General features: G+C 38.0%; 1 protein-coding gene across 1 annotated transcript in view; it reads right to left on the minus strand.

The window, feature by feature from the left end:
* LOC107601024 (cGMP-dependent protein kinase 1-like) overlaps window positions 1–14136 on the minus strand; it is a 19128-nt gene extending 4992 nt beyond the window's left edge. Inside the window, exons 1-2 of the mRNA XM_016293039.1 lie at window positions 13642–14136; window positions 6377–6543 (exon numbers count right to left, since the gene is read on the minus strand). Coding sequence (XP_016148525.1) covers window positions 6377–6543; window positions 13642–13946 — 472 coding nt within the window. The 5' untranslated portion in view covers window positions 13947–14136. The remainder of the gene's footprint in view (window positions 1–6376; window positions 6544–13641) is intronic.
* Between the last annotated feature and the right edge of the window lie 5773 nt (window positions 14137–19909).

Raw genomic sequence — 19909 nt, forward strand, 5'->3', positions numbered from 1 at the left:
GCGCATCGTGTGTGTGTGTGTGTGTGTGTGTGTGTGCGAGCGAGAGAGCGAGAGTGCGAGAGAGAGAGAGAGAGAGCGTGAGAGAGCGAAAGAGAAACAGAGCGCGAGAGAGCGAAAGAGAGCGTGAGAGAGCGAGAGAGCGAGACACATCACAGTGGAGTCAGCTGTCTTAACCGTGGCTTGTGTACTGCAAACACATATTCATCACTGTGTCTGTCATGAGACTCTGTTCCCCTTTCTGGTTCTGTCTTTACATTTATTTTGAAAGATGAAGCTCGTGATTATGGTAAGGGGCGTTACATTTCCGACGAGTGCTTGCAGTGTTCGGCCAATCACAATGCACTGGGTCAGCTGGTCAATCAGAGCAGACTGCGCTTGTCGGAAGGAGGGACTTTGTAGAAAACGAAGCGTTTGAGAGAGGCGGGGCATACAGGACTTACAATAATGTACAGTATTTGAAAAATAATGTGTTTTTTGAACATTAAAGCATGTCAACATATTCTGTTACACCAAATACACAAAATAATGATCTCAAACACAATACTTCACAGAGAGCTTAATATTTGCGCGCGTTCTGAGACGCAGGTTCACGCACTTCGGATGAGCGCACACATAGATCTTCTCACTGTGCGCACGATTTCTATATTTCTTTAATATTATTAAATATTATAATATTAAGCAAGGCTTAAATGAGTTTAGTTTAAACACGGATAGCAACGTGTGCTGTTCAGGTCTCACCTGCGCTATCAACACGTGATGGTGGCATAAATTACAGTTATTCCAGCATAAAGCACTCGCATTGATTAAAGAGTGACTGGTTTGTCCACGTATTGTTTTTTTTCTCTCTCTCATTGCTCTTGTTGTAATGTATTGGGAAGCCAGAATTTGTATCCATCAACAGACACATGCATTAGTCGAACTCTAACAAACCATATTACAGATGCATTGTCAGATTTAAGTTGAACCGCGGTCCTAGTGTATGCCGAACCGTGTGTGGAGAACGGTACGGTTCGATTTTTTACCGAGAACCGTTGCACCCCTAACCTATACGTAAAACATTTTTGTGCCAATATTTTTTTAAGCACTTTCACACTTTTTATGCAATATTTACTATAAATCATTGAAAATGTTTTTTTAATTGATTCATTGATTGATTGATTAAATAATAAGGTATCTGTTCTACTGGGATTTTGTCTTTTAGACAAGTTCTCACACTAAAAGTTGATGCAAGGGATTAAAAGTGAATCAAATGACTGTAAAAAAGTTTTAAAGAAAAAGAAGCAAATGAAAAACCAGAGAACAGGACACAGAGACGTGACTGAGGATGTGGGAAAAGAAACAACTGCACACCTGTAGACCAGTGGAATAATTCATGGGACATTGTTCATTATATTGGTTGACCAAATTGCAAGACAGCTTCTGTTGTCTGTCATACTGAGTGATCAGAATAAAAAGAAGCCACAACCTTCAACATAGCACCAGATAAGCCTAAAAGCAAGAGAAGTTCTTCTGATATCAATGTCACATAGAAAGTACCAAGAGCTACAATATTTACAGACAAAAAACTATGGTAAATTTACAACTGTAGCGTCTGGACCAATCAAACACACAATATATATTTTGGTTTTTATATTTAACAAATACTCTGTAACCCCCCTCAGTTAACAAGCCATATGAGGACCCATGAACCCTTCCCCCCGGAATGCGTAACACCCCAGGAAGTCGAACAGGCCTCTTTGTTGCATGGCAACCAACGCTGATATCACTGGGTTTATTGGCCAAAAGTATGTAAAGCAGGGAAAATCCCTGCATGTCCCAAGGAAAGGCAGAGTAGAAATGGACTGTGTTCTAGTTAATTCATAGAAAAACCGTTATTTGAATGCCCAGTCCATTAACGTGACAAATAATGATTATTTGTAGCATTACTGCACACACACTCTCCCTGCCAACCTTTCATGCTGGATAACCACAGTTCTGATGTTATAAGTGACTGAAAATTTTTAGAACAGAACAGTCACCCAGTGAAATCTATTTATTTTTTCTTTCTTTAAAAACCTGAATAAATCCATTCAACAGTATGAAGAGATGAAGCTGTTTGGATGTTTGGAATGAGTCATTGTTGGAAAAACTGGTTAAAGCTCCCAGAGGACAATGGGCCCTGTGGTCAATCCATACCTATTCATTTGTCATCAATAAAGTCGGCATGAAATCAAAATTTACCCTTTTGGCTTTTTCAATGCACATTTCAAGTAATATTGCATTTAATCATTCATCAGTGTATAACATTTTGAATAAAATAAAGTTATTTTATCAAAATGTAATGTAAAATGCTCAGCCTGTGAAATTGCTTCCCTTATGAACGACTCCTGCTCTTTCAACCACCTACTGTAGCTCTATTCTGCTATATAATTGACTTTTATTTTTGAAATTCTAATCCCACCCCACATTTTTTTATTACTGAATATCCACTTTCACTCAAAAGTGAAAAAAATACTGTATGTCAGATTTCAGAATGTAAAATATATTGGCATATATCAGCCATTTCTACATATCAGCACTGGCTATTGGCTATATAGGTCAACCACTATTACAGAGGTTGAAAAAAAATAATTACATTTTGATAAAAACATTTTTTTTCTTTAGGATAATGTGCCCTGGCACGTCAAGCATGGGGTCAGTTTTGACTTCATGACTGAACACTTTCCATACGGAGGGATTTTGTGGTTGGCTTCTCCAAATGGTTACTGGTAAATGACTTTTGGGTAGTATGAAATTGTGCATCAGATACACAAGCTGCAATTTTAGAGCTGACATTATCTGCAGTCATTAAGCGTGTCTTTATTTATTCAGATTGGGGCTAATTAGCATGGCGACTTCAGCACACGTGCTAATATGACATTCAAGGCACAATAATAGCATGGCATCATTTCCTGTCTAGGCTCTCCTATCGTAAGGCCAAACTAATTATCTCAGCTGAAATGTCCCTCTTGTGTGACTGAAAGCTTAAATACTCTGTCCACACATGATATATCTCACTCACAAACAAAAGCTTCTTTTGGACCATAAATCTACTGGACTCACTTAATGTGATTTTGGGCTTCAAATGGAAATGCTAGTCAGTTGAGCTCGAATCACTATTATTGATCCTCTAACCTCCATCACTGACCTTTTACTCTCAAATGGAGACCTCGATTTTGATGAAATGATGATATGAATAGAGGATTCATCCAGCATTAAAGTCATTCTGTATCTCACAAGCTCTTCACTGCTCTGCCTTTGCAATCTACAGGTGCATCTCAATAAATTAGAATGTCATGGAAAAGTTCATTTATTTCAGTAATTCAACTCAAATTGTGAAACTCGTGTATTAAATAAATTCAATGCACACAGACTGAAGTAGTTTAAGTCTTTGGTTATTTTAATTGTGATGATTTTGGCTCACATTTAACAAAAACCCACAGATTCACTATCTCAACAAATTAGAATACTTCATAAGACCAATAAAAAAAACATTTTTAGTGAATTTTTGGCCTTCTGGAAAGTATGTTAATTTACTTGGTAGGGGCTCCTTTTGCTTTAATTACTGCCTCAATTCGGCGTGGCATGGAGGTGATCAGTTTGTGGCACTGCTGAGGTGGTATGGAAGCCCAGGTTTCTTTGACAGTGGTCTTCAGCTCATCTGCAATTTTTGGTCTCTTGTTTGCAACTTTGCTCACATGTAAATAATTCATCCTGGAAGACAGAAACTGCCATGAAATGTTTGTTTCTCTTTCTAATAGAAAGTCCCAAAGAAACAGTCCTCGTTCTCCCTCTCTCCCATCTCCGTTCTCTCTGAATCCTTTGCTGTTTTCTATGGAAATAACTGAATGTGGCAGAGCTAATGCTGAGAGAATGGATTTAATTCATTAAAAATAGGTTTGTGTCTACACTTTATAGTATTTGACATATTACTACGTAAAAACAACATACCGTAATGTGTTCTGGGACTCTATGCAGCCAATATCCACTTAGTCTCTCTTTCTCATTGGCCTGTGCCCAGATATAGTGTGTTGGGCAAGTGCCCAATTTGTACTACAAAAGCATCGAATCTCTGGAGCATGACTAACAAAATCCATTAATTCAAACCAAGTGTTCCTCCATTCCCATAGGAACACAAAGAGGAAAGACAGAGAAAATCCTGTGATCCTAAGAAAACACAACAGCTCCTTCCTCTCATTAAACAACAGAAATTGACAGATGTATTGACAGATGTAATGACATCAGAGACAAGTGGCCGACACAATCCTAACCTGACTTCTGCAGGTGTCACCATTACAAAATCAAATATTTAATGAAAATAGCAAATGAGTATCAAATAACACTGATGCTTAAACAAATATATAAAAAGTAGTGATAGACCACGTCCACAATGATTTTAAAACAAATCACATGGATAGAAAAGTATGTTTGTACTCTCATTCATAACACTGCTTAAACGTGCTAACATGTCATACACATTCACACGAAGCGCACACGAAGCATTCATTGCATTCATGCTCATTGCATACAAGCACTGTCTAATTATTTTCATGCACAGAAATGTCAAGCATTACTGAACCTGCATGCATTTATTTTAATTCATGTATGTTAGAAGGTCATATTTGTGTATTTCTGAGAGACTACTATATACTGTCAAAGGTATGCACTTTAGTAAATCTTACATGTTCTTCCCCAGTTTCCTCATTTGAAAACTACTACTACAAATGTAACATTATTATGTTAATACCTTAAAATTTGAAATACCTATGAATTACTCTTTAAAAAGGTCTGGGCACCCCTCAAATTTCCTTTTGCCTAATTTGGCCATGAAAAGAAAATAGTTGAAGGGCTCTTTCAATATAAATTAAAATGTATATCTGGGCATTATAGCTCAGCATATCTACTCTACATGTTTAAAGCCCATACCAATAAAACTTTTAAAACTGGGGTAGTCAACAGTGTTCTGTAGTGTAGTGTAGATCTGTAGTGTAACAGCTCTCAGAGGATTTGGCTGCTCTGACTAGATCAATTTTATAAGCACCTAATCAATACAATCTATGCACAGGATCAATATTCCAGATCCACTCAGAGGATCTACAGCAGAAACCCAAATGCGACTGCATTTGATCCCTGGGACTGGCAGTGCCCTATAGACACACTAAGTGGCTTTAGTTTAGCCAGACATTTTTGATTCACTTTTGGTCTGTTTTAGGGATGCACCGAATGTTCGGCAACCGAAATTATTCGGCTGAAAATAGCAAAAAAAGCTCTTTCGGTGTTCGGCCGAATAAGCGAAAAGACTGAATAAATTGTACCGAACAAAGATGTGACATGATCAAATGGAGGCACGTGCTAATGCAGCAAACATGACGGCAGTGTGGAAACATTTAAAGCTGTCTGAGAAAGATGGAAAAATCATTACACAACTCGACAGCGAGAGACTGTTTGGTACTGCATCGCATGTCTTTGATGAGAAGAGGAAGGGTGGTTGTTGCTGGTTACTGTATGATGATTAAAATCGCGAAATGCCTTTAAACAATTAAATAAACTGCAGAATGTTATGTTTTCTAATAAACGCAGGAATTGCACGTGTTCAAACAGCGCTCCACGAGTTCACGGCGGCAGGGTTCAAAGTCCAAAGCGCGAGGGAAATCTGCGCTGAAACTGTGTTACTCGTCAGCTGCTCAGTAAAATTTTATGAATTTTTACAAGGCATGTGACAATACGTGCAACAAACGTCTTCCCAAATTCGTAATGAGAATCATTTGTCAACAAAAAGAAGCACTGAGGTCTTCCTGCGGGTTTCTGCCAAAATAAAAGTTGAGGAAAAGCAAGAACTCCATCAACATTAATAAATGTTATTGTAATTTTACTGTTATTCTGTAAAATAAAAGAAAAAAAGAAAAAAAAGAATTAAAACAGCTCTATTAATACATTTATTGTAACATATTTACAAATAAAGTTCAGACTAGGATCTATAATATTCGACATGAAAAAGCATGTTTGGTATTTTGTTCGGCTTCGGCCAAGAATTTTCATTTCGGTGCATCCCTAGTCTGTTTCAAACTAAAAGTTATTATATGGCTTTAGAAGCTTTGGGAGACACTACATATGTAGTACACAAAACTGTTTTGATAGTTTTATGGGACTTTTTGGCAGCCTGACAGTGACTTGAAATCAAGGTTCATTCAAATAAGCAGAGCGGCTCAGACATTTCCTTTTGTGTTTCTCAGAAGAAAAAACTCTTCAAAGATATTACAGTGAGTAAATGATTACAGAATTTTCATTTTGGGTGAACTAAGCCTTGTTAAACATATTTTTTTTTTTTATATATATTTTTTTTGTTCCCGTCTCTCACCTTCCATGACGTAGACGAGGGAGCCCACATCCCCTTCTTTAATAATACAGCTGTTTTTGTCATTGTCCACAGGATACATACAGTCCACTATCTCCTGGATCTGAGACATCTCCAGATTCTTCATGAAGTCATTGTCCAGAATAGCTGACTTGATCAGTTCCTTTGACCTGTACAGTGCAGGAAAACATTGTTAAATAGGCCCACATCATTTAATTAACACAGAAAAGAATGACTATGCCTAAAATAGAAACGTGCTGCTTACTGCACAGAATAAACTAAATACAACTATTTAAAAACTTGTTTGTGAAACAAAATGCATTATGCAACTATAAACATTTCAAACAGTATTGTAGTACAATATGACCTCATGACCTCATTATGATTATGTGCGAATTTAATTCCATGAGTGGTGTCCACTTATCATTTTTAATCTTAACTTTTGGCAATTCAATCAAACTATGAGTAGAAATAACAGCTGATACTATTAATATTGTTATGCATGGCTGGCAGTTTCATTCATCACAAGAAATTGGAAGGTAATGCAAACACATTGCATTGTGGGATAGATATGGGGGTAGAATTGTTGCTTAATTCCAAATAAATAGATTATGATCCACAAATAAATAGAATGAGATCCACAAATAAATCTTAAAGTTTCACAAACATGAATTAAATTCACAAATAAATAAAATGAGATTTGCAAATAAAAAACATATTCACAAATATATATTTATGTCACAACCACAACTTTGCCTGGCATTTATTTGTGAATCGCGTCCTGTGCATTTGTAGATAGCTGCACGCATTTGTGAATCGCGTCCTGTGCATTTGCGAATTGTGAAACATTTCTTGCGTCAAGACGTGCTGACAATCCACAAATACGTGGACTCCATAAATGCCAGGCAAAGTTGTGGTTGTGACATAAATATATATTTGTGAATATGTTTTTTATTTGCAAATCTCATTTTATTTATTTGTGAATTTAATTCATGTTTGTGAAACTTTAAGATTTATTTGTGGATCTCATTATATTTATTTGTGGATCATAATCTATTTATTTGGAATTAAGCAACAATTCTACCCCCATAGATAGAGGATCCAATGCACTGTACTTTGTTGTACACATTTTGGCAAATGTTGTGCATCATCTGGGTATTACAATTTGCACACTATGCATACTATATACACATTGTCGAAACAGTAAGAACTGCATGACAGTATGGAAATCCAAATAATGTGATGCTTCGGGAATTAATCCACAAGGAATGTGTGTTTAAAAAAAAAAAAGATGAAGAGGGTATTTCAAGAGATGAAAGTAAAATACACAAACTGGACGTCATAGCAAACAAAAATCAGAAGACTAGCTGAAAATGAGGTTTGCATCACAGACATACACAGATACACACATTTCAAGTAATTAAAATTCAATATAACCTCCCACACAGGGACTCGGTAATGAAAATTTTCTGAAATGCACCTCATAGCTAAATATTTCCAAAGATTATTCTGTGAAATATCAGATGTTCTCTATTTTTTCATGATAAAATACTCCAGTAATGTTCAGAGACTGAGTTATGAAGAGTGTAAACACTGTGCCTCTCAAAACACTGCTTTGGTTGTCAGACAGAACTTCTTGCACCACCATTTTGAAGTGGATCTGTTTGACTGAAAAATGGAAGACGGATTTGTATTTTGAAAACCTGTATTTTAAAACCTGCTTAGAGAGTCGTTATGCAATTCAATTGATTATTTATGCAAATCCATTTAGTTCTGCTAATGACATTTAATTGCTCAAGTGTTAGCGGATGGAAACACCTGGACTGATGTGGTAGAATATGTTCTTTAAATCTGATTATCGCTGTTTATATGACAATTCCGAGCACTCCTCAATAAAAAGCCTATCATCGTGACAGCAGCTCCTCTGTTTTTGTGGACCTGGACTTAAGCCAGACTTCTGATTTATTTGCAAAAACTCACAAACGCTCACCTATGAACCACACTGTGTTTACATTCCACAGACATACTCCGCCGCGAGCAAAAACAGACCTTTTTTTTTCAAGATGTCTGCAGTACTTCACGTAGAACTCCTTTCATTTGGCTCACACACGGACAGTCTCACCCTGAGGAAAATTGTATTGACTTAAAAGATATAAAAATAGAAACAAATGAGACAACTGTTGACATACATTACAATAAAATTAAAGAGCAATGAAATAAAAGTGAATAGCACTGCTCAGTTGATTTGGTGTAACTGGATTCTGATCTGATCTGGAATCTGATATTTGAGATCATATTGAGATTAGTAGGGTCTTGAGGAGAAATATTTAAGCAACAAGACATTTCAGCAAACATCTTAATTTGTTTTCAGTATAAAGGAATAGTTAACCCAAAAATTCAAATGTACTCACCCCCTCGGCTATGCAAGATGCAGATGAGATTGTTTCTTCATCGGAACAGGTTTGGAGAAATGACTTGCTCACCATGGATCCTCTGCAGTGAATGGGTGCCGTCAGACTGACCGTTCAAACAGCATAAAAACATCACAAAATCCACAAATAATCCACAAGACTCTAGTCCATCAATTAACATCTTGTGAAGTAAAAAGATGTTTGTTTGTTAGAAATAAATACATCATTAAGCCATTTGAACTTTAAATGGTCGCTTCTGGCCAAAATAAAAGTTCTCTATCCATAATAATACTCTTTCCAGTAAAAAAAATTAATAATTCATATCAAAATCCACAACATGTTGAGATCTGTTTTGGACTGTTTTCACTTGTAAACGGCACTTGATCTGTGCATATTTCTCTCCTGATTCAGACTTTTTCACTGGAGAAAACAATATTTTGGAGAGTGAACTCATATTTTAATTAGAAACAACGATTTAAACTTAAGAATAACTTAATAATGGATATTTCTTACAAAAACACAGCTTTCCTCTTTATATGACACAAATTGATGGACTGGGAGTCAGGTGAATTAAATGTGGATTATTGTGATGTTTTTATCAGCTGTTTGGATTCTCGTTCTGATGGCACCCATTCACTGCAGGTGATCCATTGGTGAGCAAGTAATTTCTCCAAACCTGTTCCAATGAAGAAACAAACTCATCTGCATCTTGGATGGCCTAGGGGTGAGTACATTTTAATTTTGGGGTTAACTATTCCTTTATATTGAAAACAAATTAAGATGCTTGCTGATGTTTGATTTAATGCTAAATTTCTCCAAATCTGTTCTGATGAAGAAACAAACTCATCTACATCTTGGTTGGCCTTGGGATGAGTACATTTTCAATTTAAATTGACATACATTTTTTAGCTATTAAAACATAAACCGACATGCACACAATCAATAAGCCACCTGGAGGTCCATAAAGGTGTTTACATGCAGAGCAAAATCAGAGTAATCTCTGCAAGTCTGGTGTGGTATTTTCGTATGGCAGTCTGAATTCTAGAGGACATTGGCTCTCTGGGGGAACAGTCAGGGGAGATGTTTTACATCCAGTAAAAGCACAGAGATCACTGGCCTCATTTACAGCAGACAACCTCGAGATCATCCTGTAACCAGTCTCTGTTTGACTTAGAATTTTACTCACTGCCTTTTTCAGGAGGACATTCACATCACACAGGTCGACAGACTGTCTCCCTTAAAAGGACAAAGTATGCTACGGCTTAAAGCAGAGTAAATTGGAGAAAGCTGTGGACATGGAGCCACAATGGCTGAACGTCTGCAAGAAAGTTTCTTAGGCCTTTTGTTTGTCTTGCAACATTTTTCATCAAGGGAATATCATTTTAAATACTTTAACCGACTCGAGCTGAATAATGCCACTTTTGTCTTCTGTAGAGCTGCTTATAGCTGAACTAAACTTTTATAATTTCATAATTAAAGAAGTTTAAAGTTATTGAATTGAACAGAACTATAAACACTCGAGCTGAATAATGACACTATCGTTCTGTTAGAGCGGCTTTACAGCAGAATTTGAATTTGTATGGTTCATATTTGATGGTTTGCCTTAAATTATTGTTATTTTCCTGTTTATTACTGTGAAGCTGCTTTGAAACAATCTGTACTGTACAGTATAAAGTTTCTCTGAGACTGGTGGGTCTGTATTGATTCACATACCCTGGCCTCACTGCACAATCCCTCTGGCCTCATTGGAAAGACAGTGGTAGCTCTGTGGTCATCTGTAGATATGTGTGCTAATGAGTTAATGGCTCTATCTTCCTCTATTCTCTGTTCTGTACATTTTCTGTGCAAAGTGCTAAAACAGGAAGCAAAGATTCACTGCATTTAGCAGCTCATACTGCACATCACCAAGTTGATTTATTTCTATACATTTAGGCTTACTCTGCAGAATGAAGCCGCAAATAATCTTTCCCTTATTTTTTGCATTGCAGATATAAAAATGGTGATGCTTATGCCTGTAAGTGCATCGTTGTGGTTGCTTTTAGCCATATTCTGACTCAGTGGGATAGAATAGAATCTATATTTAAACCCACACAACTGAACAAATAGTTTCTGCAACTTTTGTACAAAGTTGCCATTGAACAGCCATGAACTTGATACAGGGACCTGAATCAGTCTGATTAAGTTAGACCACTCTGCAGGCATCTTGACATTTTCTATTTCTGTAATAGGTATACAAGTACTAAAACGAGAATTCAATCTATTAAAAATAAGTTTTGGTTATTGAATAAAATATAAATATTAGATGAAAAAGCTGAACTAACTGAAATAAGTTTAAATGTAAATACTAAAATTACTTAAAACTAAAATAAAACAAATTATTAAAGCTATATATAAATATTTGACAAACGAATAAAATGACAATAAAAAACAGCATTATTAACGATTAAAATAGAATTCAAATGAAAACTGAAAATATAAAAATTAAAGGAATTACAAAATATTAATAAACACTTTAATCATATCTGTTTTAAAGGGGAAACTGTTGAGTAAGCTTATGATTTAATAACAAATTTAAAAATGCTAACAAAATCTGACAAAATGGTAACAGAGCCACTGTGTAGCTATTGTTAATGTCCATGCACAACAAGACAAAGCAGTGTCTTTAGCAATAAGCCAGTCGGTTTTACTTGAAAAATAAACTTCCTTTCTTACAGCTGACATATTGAACCATTTCTACCATTCATTTTCTACAGGCTCATGGCTAACTCCTTGTGAAGATCCAACCTGCAACCTTGCAGCTTTAACCACTAAGAAACATGACAATGTTTTCAGATGTGTGATGAATTCTCATATCCAAAGGACAAAGGGTCCAAGACATTCCTATTTCAGTGCAGAACTTCTGATCTCTGATATTTCAAAAGACCTCAGACAACCCAGGTGTCAAAGATGAGTTCAGAAGAGACATTTCAATCAAGACTTCAAAAAAAATAAAAAATTCTGGTCTTTCATTTTAAGTGTAACAAGTGCCAATGCAAAGGTAACTGCAAAAATGAATCAGAAGCAAGATGCAATTATGAGACAGAGACATGGTGACATTCAAATGGCAAAAACACACTCTACTGAAAGAAAAGAAAGGGGTACGTCACTCACTATTATGAATTTTGCCGAAAGCACAGTATTTACCTTTACTTCGAAAAAAGAAATCAACAGAACAGTGAATACATTAATGCATCAGCAAAGAAAGACACTCAGAATAAAGATAAATGGATTTTCATCCAAAAATAACAGTCATCTCTCTGACCACACACAAAGATATAGAATCCTCTTCCAACACATTATGAGCTTTCAAAGAGTAAACCAATATTGATTCCAGTTTGTTCCCATCTGGCAGCCCAACATGGAAGCTTTTTTCATTTAAATCATTATAATCATTCCTTAAAGTGCTGATCAGCTCAAGATGCAAGCAGAACAGAAGAAAAGGCTCTGCTGCGATAGGGTTCAGAGGGGTTTCCTGTACAAAACAAGGTTACGTTGTAAATTAGTACAGTGTTGAGCTGTCAAATGTCAGATGCACAGCAGATGGGGGAGGCCATTAAACAGAAGAGTGATATTCCTCTGCTGCTAAACCACTAGATGCAAATTAATTAAGGGTATGTGTGTTCATGACAGCAGGCTGAAACACAAAAATCCTTCACTTCCAGGGGAACTGTGTAGTCTGATCAGATCCTCTGGGCTTGACAGTGTCTATTTCAATTGAAACACAACACGACACACTATTGTGTGCATAATAACAGCTGAGCATGTAAATAGCGTTCGTGATCCACCTGCTGCACGATATCATGCTGCTTTGATAAGCAAATTACCAGTCCGTTAAACAAAGCAGTTATTATAGTCTTTGGGCATTTCCCACGTCACTGCTTCTATAACTGCTCAGTACGGACACATTATTCCTGGTTCAGATGTTTCCTAGTGGAAAATCAAACTTTCTTGGAGCGTCATCAATGAGACGCTTCTGTAAATGTTAATGAATGGCATTTTGAACAGAGTATAATGAGTTTGTCTCTGTGAGTTTTCAGATTTCAATTGTGCAACCTGCACAGCCCATGATACTGCTGTCCCTTTCAAGAAAGTTACTATGGTAACCACTGCCAAAATGCCACAGTTAGGATGAAAAATTGTGTAAAAATAACATAAATACAAGTTACTATTTTAGCTAAACCTAAAGTCATTTTATGGATGATGTTTTGAAGAACAGCAGGTGAATTCAGTAAAGTTTAAAGTACGCATTCTGTTCTTGTCCACATTATTTATGCAAAAAGCAGTGTGTCAAATCAGTATACAGTGTCCAAATACACAGTATGACACACTAGGCAAATAGTTGGTGTACTGAGGCATCTTCTGAAGTTAAGCTTCTTGTCTCCTTGTAGGGATCCATCCATGTTACAGGGTTTAAGCTAACCTTGGGTTCGGTGGGAACGGATCTTGTCAGATTCAAAAATTGAAAAACAAAAAATATATATATAAAAAAAATGTTGATAACTGTGAGCTGGTCGGCTTTTATTTACGTGCAAGAAAGTTGTTTCTCATCGATTGCTGCTGTTAGTATGCTACATTTACGGTTAGATGTATTTATAGAGCTTCATGTGGTGTTTAATAACTTTAATTCCTCAAATAACACATTAAAGACAGCATAGCTTGGTGATGACTCCACTTTGTAGCCTATTAAAGTTTAGGTAGCGAGTTTCAGGTAGTATGTGATGCTTTTATTGACGCATTCGATGGCTTAAATGTAACATTTGATTACTTTTATGTCGTATTTGAATGATTTTGATGTTATATTGTATCGAGTTAACCTACTTGGCACTCTTGGGGACGTTGGGCAGGGTCACGTGACTCAGCTGCTGGACGTTGGCGGGTTCGGCGCTGATCGCCTGGCGTTTGGTGCGCTGATGCTCCTGCAGCTCCGAGCGGCTCTGGACCTGTTGGGTCGCCGGGCGGATCACGGAGCGGTACTTGTCCAGTTCGTTCTGCAGTTTCTGAATGAGTTCGTCTTTCTGGTCCAGTTCGAGCTCCAGTTCGTCAATGAGCGCGTCTCTCTGTCTCAGTTCTTCAATTTTCTCCTGAAGCGCGTACTGGAGGTCGCGTAAAGTCCCCATCATCATCCCTTCCGAGCCGAATAAAGCCACTTTTAGCAAGTTTACTTAGAGAAGAAACACCGTGCACTAAACCAGCTTCTATTCTAGTCTAAAAGGACCCACAAAACGAGAATAACCTGTGGAGAGGGGGAAAGTCTCGCAGTGTATCCGTGTAAAAAACAGAAAAAGGAGAGAGGCAGCGCTCAATCCCACAGAGCCGCTGGAATCTTCACAGCTCTGACAGGAGCGCATCCGTGTGAGCGCGCGTCGCTCGTGGGCAGTGACTCGATGGATGAGTGGAGCTCGCTCGCGCGCGTCACAGAAGAGCGCGGGATTCCTGGACAGTCAGTGTATAGAGGTTCAGCTCTGCACAGCTGATAACTGCTCAACATTTGAGACACACACTTTACAGTGATCCAGGACTAGGCTATATAAAATACCCAATTTTCTAGCAGTGGCTTTACATGTTTGTTTAAAACACCTACAGCTAAATCATTTTAAAAGTTTTTAAATTCTTTGTTTTATTGTTGTGATTATTTTTTTATGAGTATTTTACTTCCTTTTATGTAAAGCACTTTGAATTACCTTTGTGTATGAAATGTGCTATATAAATCAACTTGCCTTGCCTTACAGCAGTTAAACGCTGAATTATCCCTAAACCTGGAGATATGAGGTCATGGAAGTCAAATAAATTCCAAACCAAATCCTAAAATTCAATTTTTATTTGTACTATAACTGTTGGTTAAACAAACTAACATACTAGCAAACATTAATGCAAAAGTCAACTATATAGGCAGAAAGGCTTTTCTGAGGACAAGACCAGGTGAGTTGTCACGTGTTATATGGCACATATATATGAAGAGTTAATTTGCAAAGACCGATTCCAAGTAATATCAATTAAACTGCAGTTGGGTTTCTTTGATTAGGTAATAATAACTTAAACAAATACAGGTCATTTACCAAATTAAAGTTCATTGAAAGTATTGTTTTTTACATATTAAAGGGGTCATATGATGCAATTTAAATTTTTCCTTTCTCTTTGGAGTGTTACAAGCTCTTGGTGCATAAAGAAGATCTGTAAAGTTGCAAAGACTAAAGTCTCAAATCCAAAGAGACATTCTTTATTAAAGTTAAGAGTCAACCACACCTATCTAAAACGGCTCGTTCTAACACGCCCCCACATGTCTACGTCACGATGTGGGAAGATTTGCATAATGCCGCCCAAATGTTCACGTAAAGAAAGAAGGTGTAACTTTTATTCTCGCTGTAGTATTGTTGTTTCCGCCATGTCGTGAAGGCGCTGTGTGCTTCGTTGTGAAAGCGAAACTACTTTGTTTGGCCTTCCAAAAGAGGACGATATCCGCTTCGTCATGCCTGGAGCTGATCCGTGCTGGTCGCTGAGGAAATACATCAACTTCACGCAAGCCAGATCGGCTTTCACCGTGGACAAAGCGGAGTCCAGCCCGGGGTCGTCACATGTGGTTGCCGTAAGCCCGCCGAACGCTCCTTCATCAAATCCGCCGGCCGCGCCGTTCTCAAGGCCGCCGGCCGCCGCTCACTCAAGCCGGCCTCTGCTCACTCTAGGCCGCCGTGTGACGCTGTGTGTTTCGTTGTGAAAGCTAAACTACTTTGTTTGGCCTTCCAAAAGAGGACACGACTAGAAATCAGTGGTAAAACACTCATTTAATCTTTGCAATCTCCTCAGATGACAATGTAGATGCCTGACAAACGTTGTTGTTGTTGTGATCATAAACTGTATGGATGTGATTATACGCAATACACGGAGCTTTTCCCTCACCATTGGAACCGCGCTGCTTTTGCAAGGTTCCGTGAAAACGTTTCAGCTTTTATTTTCCTTTTTCACCCTGAAGAAGATATCACAGTTCAAGTATCAAGCTCGTCGAAATTATCCATCCTTGATCACTTTTAGTCAGCTTTTACGAAACTCCTCTCTCTCAGCTAGCACGTCTTTTCAAAGTGAAAGTAGCCTTGTCACCTGACCTGAATACAGCGCGCTTATTCGCTAAAATGGACTTATCGGCTTTTGTTCAAAAACAACAAGAGCGCTGGTCGGCTTCTGCAGTAAAACGTGAACTCACGATGCCTTGAAAGTGAACAAAACCGGCTTTTTTGACAAAACGTGTTAGGGTTCAGATCGCCAAAGAATTATTTAAAATGTGTCTGTCACCACAGACACCTTGTTGAAGAACCCTAGTTTTACTGTTTACAAAAAGCCTTGTTTAATGACAGGTTTCATTTGGACAACTTACCCTAAATAATGTGACTACATTGTAATATTTACCATATTAAATTAACTGCATTCCTAAAAAGGTCATTTATTAGTATTACATGTAGAAACTTTAACATCCATGGAATCTTTCCATTGGACAACAGGTGGAAAAATGTTTTTATATTAATGTTATTCACATTAAGACAAAAGTGGTTCGTTTAAGAACTGTTCACAGACAGCTTCTTTAAAGAACCCAAATGGTTCTTCTATGGCATCACTCCAAAAAAAAAAACATGTTTGAAACCATTATTTTAATGGGCAGTAATGACTGGAATTGATCAATTGCTAAGACTTGAGGTATGCAAACTAAACCTCCCTGAGAAATATTCATTCATTAGAATAAAATGTGGGACAATTAGCCCCAGTCACCTCTAATATTCACTGACACTGCTTAAATAGTTTGACTTACCTCCACTGTGGAGAACTAATAGAGACGCACCATGCTTGATTTTGTTTTTAAGTTTATAAAAGGACATAAGGCGCCCTCTGGTGTCAGACTATGAAAGACACACAGGAACAATGAAATTATGTTAGGGCTGGGCTACTATAGTGACAAGCAGGACAAATGTATGTGTTAAACTTCACAGCCCTGCCTAAGAACAATGATATCTGTGCATGGACGCTCTATCTATTCTTTATATAGCCTATAAACTAAATGATAATAATACTCTCTCAAAAAACAGAAGACTATCTACACACCATTGGGAATCTAACTATGGTCTGGATGAATTTTCTGAGCCTGCAATGTTCTCTTTGCCAGCTTTAGCTGAATAATAAATTAAAAACTAGTCTGGACAGAACTTAAAGAAACGCAAAGGCAGTATGAGCAGGCACGCATGAGAGAAACAAACCCTCATCTTTGGTATCTGAAACTGAAACGGCTTGTGAAAGAAGGCCCACAACAGCACCCAGATGTCTACCATTCTTTGGATAGTTATAAAAGACAAAAATAACACACAAAGAACAATTCATCTAAACAATGCCTGAAAATAACAAATGAGGAATGCAAGATTATTTCTTGCATTGCATTTAGGGGGGAAGTCGTGGTAATGGTTAGAGAGTCGGTTCGGGTCTCGTACCGGCAGGGATTGTAGGTGGGGGGAGTGAATGTACAGCGCTCTCTCCCACCTTCAATACCACGACTGAGCAAGGCACCGAACCCCCAACTGCTCCCCGGGCAGCCGCAGTAAAAAATGGCTGCCTACTGCTCCAGGTGTGTGTTCACGGTGTGTGTGTGTTCACTGCTGTGTGTGTGCACTTTGCTGATGGGTTAAATGCAGAGCACTAATTCCAAGTATGGTGTCACGTCACACACACACACACTTTGTTTCTGCTGTTCATTTCCATCACTTTCTTGCTGTCACTGTCCTTGAAAGGACCTCTCCCAGAAAAACAGGCTTTAAATTTCACCTCTATAAACTCTTCCTGCAGGGTTCTTCCTCTGTGGATCGATGGAGAGAGGATCTGTTGTAACATGACTAGTGTGGCTGCTCTTTTCTGCCACAGACTCCGCCATTTTGTCTCTTTGGGACCCTTACAAGTGCACCAGCTCTTTTTTTAGATGACAACAAGATCTCACATTCAACGATAATTCCAGCACAAATCTTGAGAAGACAAAATCTTGACTATTCCTTAATTAAGTAACACTGTTCACTGGGAATTGTCCTCTGAAAATACATGTTAAATTAAGGAAAGTGTCATTAACTCGTGTTGTGGATTATAAATTGTGATACAGTATTTCTCCATCACTAACAAGGTGCTAAAAGTAGGATTCTCATTGTAATTATTGTCATTAGTGGACAAACCGAGTCAGATGAAGCATCATAAGGCAAAGTTTGTTTATCAGCATATGGTCTCAGCGCTCATTAAGCTACAAACAGCTTTTATCCCTCTGCTTCTTCTATAATGAAATCATTAAGGTAGGAGTCTTAATCTGTCTTCATACTAACTTCACACCAGCACAAATACATAATTGCACATGCTATGCGCTCCAAGGGTGATCATTCCTAAAAACGTAATTATGAAGACTATTAGGTTCTATTGGTTATTAGTGATGTGATGGCAACAACAACAAAAGAGCTTCTGCCCTCTTGTGGGCATTGCTGCATGCAAATCAAATGTGAGGTGATGCTGGGTGACCATGACTTCACCAAGTACAACATGTTCCTGGATCAACATCCTTGTTGATCCTGGAACAACATTCCAATTAGCCAATCAGAATTGAGAGATACATTTTCAGGAAATATCTGTTTTAGGCTTACGATCAGGTGCTAAGATTAGGTGCTTCTACACCCTTGGTAATCAGCTATCATTTCACACTGATTTTAGGAATAAATTATGGGTAGGGTTAGGTTTAGGGGTAGGGATTGGGTTTAGTCTATATTTTTGGACAGTAATGTTGATCCTGGATCAACAAAAGATGTTGATCCAGGAGCATGTCTTACTTGGCAAAATCACAGCGACCGTGATGCTGATATATTTCCCACAGAGTCTTGAGATTCAGCCCAAACACAATTTGTAACTCGGAAAGCAAGGATTTCTGTACATAGTGTGGTGGCATTTGATTCATGCAAATGCACTGACTGAATACTAAGCTGTAAATAAAGATGCATTCAAGAAATTATATATATATACAGGTGCATCTCAATAAATTAGAATGTCGTGGAAAAGTTCATTTATTTGAGTAATTCAACTCAAATTGTGAAACTCGTGTATTAAATAAATTCAGTGCACACAGACTGAAGTAGTTTAAGTCTTTGGTTCTTTTAATTGTGATGATTTTGGCTCACATTTAACAAAAACCCACCAATTCACTATCTCAACAAATTAGAATATGGTGACATGCCAATCAGCTAATCAACTCAAAACACCTGCAAAGGTTTCCTGAGCCTTCAAAATGGCCTCTCAGTTTGGTTCACTAGGCTACACAATCATGGGGAAGACTGCTGATCTGACAGTTGTCCAGATATATGTGTGTGTGGGGGGGGGGGTTTAAGCATTTTTCAAAATAACAACTGAAAAGTAGATTAGGAAAGTAGGAAAAGATTATTTAGATTTTGCAAGCCTTAGAAAGTTCAGTCAGACCTTCTACAAAGATGCTCAGAAAATCGGATGGATAGGGCTGATGGGAGGGGAAGCATATGGTCAAACAAAGCACTTTCTAATTGCGTATTAAATATCCTGAGACAGGCTCTTGGGCGCTACACGTTTAAACCCTAAAAGCCGATAATGCACGAAGCTTCCTGTGCTCGGAGCCCTCTGGGAGCTGATGATGATGATGATGATGGTTTAGATCAATGATACACTCTATCTCCCCCACCTCCTCCCCTCTCTCTGAAGCTTCACAAAGATGCTCTGTCATCATGAGAGTTTCTTCATTCATGTCCTCAATCCTCAACTTCAAATAGGCCTACACTTAATGATCTACAGATGGAACCAAATCAAATAGTGCCAACGAGGTGTCAAACTATTAAAAAGTCCTGACTCAAGACTTGTGCAAAACCATCAAGCATCAGTAGCGAATGTTAAACGCTTGCGAAATCTCACCTGTCAGATTTGGCAACTCTCCCAAGGCTTTGGTTTGATAAATCCTGGTGCGTTTGCGGTTCGGCTGATATTCCCTGCGCGCGGTGCGTCCGGGGTCCGATCTGCGCGCGCGGTAAAACGGACTGACATTTGTGCAGCTTTCTCTTCAGCTCGT

The sequence above is a fragment of the Sinocyclocheilus grahami genome, unplaced genomic scaffold (assembly GCF_001515645.1).
Source record: "Sinocyclocheilus grahami isolate Dianchi unplaced genomic scaffold, SAMN03320097.WGS_v1.1 scaffold297.1, whole genome shotgun sequence".
Taxonomy (NCBI): Eukaryota; Metazoa; Chordata; class Actinopteri; order Cypriniformes; family Cyprinidae; genus Sinocyclocheilus; species Sinocyclocheilus grahami.